The 2,211-nt window shown below is 44.4% G+C and overlaps 1 protein-coding gene across 1 annotated transcript in view; it reads left to right on the top strand.

Moving 5' to 3' along the window:
• The first annotated feature begins 954 nt into the window (after positions 1–954).
• Positions 955–2,211, top strand: part of LOC107113246 (17-beta-hydroxysteroid dehydrogenase 13-like) — a 28,962-nt gene continuing 27,705 nt past the window's right edge. The window contains exon 1 of the mRNA XM_015414547.1: positions 955–1,392. Within this exon, the coding sequence (XP_015270033.1) occupies positions 1,069–1,392 (324 nt within the window). The 5' untranslated portion in view covers positions 955–1,068. The remainder of the gene's footprint in view (positions 1,393–2,211) is intronic.

Here is a 2,211-nt window from a genome sequence, read left to right as displayed (position 1 = left end):
CTTCAGGTAGCAGAGATCAGTTCCTCCGGAGAAAACAGTGGACTCTGTCATTATACCCTGCTGAGGTCACCACAGCAAACTGACACTGTTTGCCCAAAGCCAGAGCAGTCTCCCAGAGCCTTATTCCTAGTACAGATATAGGAGGACACACCAATATAGCCCAGCAAGACACATCCAGATATACAAGCTACGGTCCTTTGCAGAACATTATATTTAGTTGTGCTGTGTTTTGACTGCCCACTGGGTTAATCAGAGCCCTGTTTTCCAACTGGAAAGGGGGTCTGTCATCTGTCACTCTCCAATGACGCCAGCAGAAGTGGTCTTACACCTGCCACCTATTTTGTATACCAGGGGTCCCCAACCTTTTTGAGCCTGCAGGGACCTGGGAATTCTAACAAAGCTTGTTGGGCACAGCTGCAGAATGGCTCCCACCAAATGGTGGCTTCAGGAGGCGGAGCCAGCCACAAAGTAGCTGCTGCAGCTTACCTTCAATCACAAAGCAAAGATCCCTGTGCTGTGGTGGCAGCTGCTGCCAAAACAACATTTTAAAAAATCTGCCCAACCAATCAAGTCTCCAATGGCCAATCAAAAATCTTACTTGTCAAAAGCTGCACCTGGCCCCGATGACTTTCTAAAAACATCTGGCGGGCTCCAGGAAAGGTGTTGGCAAGCTCCATGGCACCCATTGCCACCACATTGGGGATCCCTATTGTGGAAATTATGCAGGCAAAGATGGCAGGAGAGACCCCTTGAGGGAACGCAGGATTCTGACTATGCTAGCAAATCCTTTTTTTCTCCATTAGCATTTCTCTGACTCCACCCATTTTCCTGCTTTGTGCTACCATTGTCCCACTAGTAGAAGTCTTCCACTGGCAGAATGGTGCTGCCATTTTTATTCTGATAGCTCAAGGAAATGCCACTGTGATTTCTCCAGCAAGTATAACTTTGGGATAAGATTGCACTGTTAATCTCCTTTTTATGAGCCAAGCAATGCTAACTCTTTTCTTAATCTACTTGATCTGCAGGATGTAACATTACCGCCCAGCTTGTTTCTCCAAAGTGTTAGCAATGCCAGCTTTCTGCATTATAAGGCACGCGCTCCCTGCCTCCCAAGCTTCACTCAGCAAGTCTTCCAACATGACAGGCTGTTGGAAAGCCGGGCACTTGAAAGCAGGAAGAATAATGCATTTGCTGTTACAGGGTGTTATGACTGTTTTCACCGAATTGTGTTCTTATGCGGAAAAGGTGGTGAAACTTTTCATTCCCAAGAAGACAAAATCTCTTAGTGGAGAGATTGTTCTGATTACTGGAGCTGCCCATGGACTTGGAAGGGGAACAGCGTATGCGTTTTCCAAGCACGGATGCAAATTGGTTCTTTGGGATATCAATAAGGTATGTGTAGAATGTCTGTCCCCTTAAGGCTCACCTGGTACCTACCTTTCTTCCTTCTAGGAGCCAGTCCAAAACATCTCTTTTTAAAATTCAGGCTTGTAACTAAGTGCTTGCAGCCTTTTTTTTTTTTTAAAGCTACGTCTATGGTGCTTCTAGCTGAGGACTGTTTTAAGAACACCATTTCTGTGCCCTGGCATAGCTTGTATGGCTTGCTGTTATGCTGCTGATTTGATTATTTAACTCTATGGTTTGCCTTAAAAGGGCACTAAAACAGCTTGGTACCTATTGTGATTCTAACTTATTAGAAATCAACTATCAGAAGACCAAAGTGATGTCCTTTCGAAAGAGGCCCAAATTAAGGACGTGGAGCATAAAGGGCCATAGCCTAGAGCAGGTTTTATCTTTCAAATATGTAGGGGTCATGTTTCAATCTACAGGGCCAAGAAATGACCATCATGAATTTGTGGCAAATAGGGAACGGAAGACCACAACTAGTATTATCAAATTTCTTTCAACAAAAGGGGGGTCATTTTATACCAGTCGGTCTTAAACTATACTCAGCTAAAACAATACCACAGTTGCTATATGGCACTATGCTGGGCCCACCCTCCTCAAGTTTTGCACCCCTGGAAAAGATACAGTCTAAATTTTTAAGATCTATTTTTCGTTTCTCAACTAGTGCTTCCAACGCCAGTTTATGACTAGAAACTGGGCTGATCAGATTGGAGGCCAAGATAACTTTGGCCTCCATAAATGCTTGGCTAAGGTTATGCCATAGACCATCTGATATCACTGGCTTAGTGCTGTACACCATAAGAT

Source organism: Gekko japonicus, unplaced genomic scaffold (genome assembly GCF_001447785.1).
Source record: "Gekko japonicus isolate JY-2015 unplaced genomic scaffold, Gekko_japonicus_V1.1 scaffold545, whole genome shotgun sequence".
NCBI lineage: Eukaryota > Metazoa > Chordata > Lepidosauria > Squamata > Gekkonidae > Gekko > Gekko japonicus.
The sequence above is the reverse complement of the archived record's forward strand: the minus strand, read 5'-3'. Positions and strand labels throughout refer to the sequence as shown.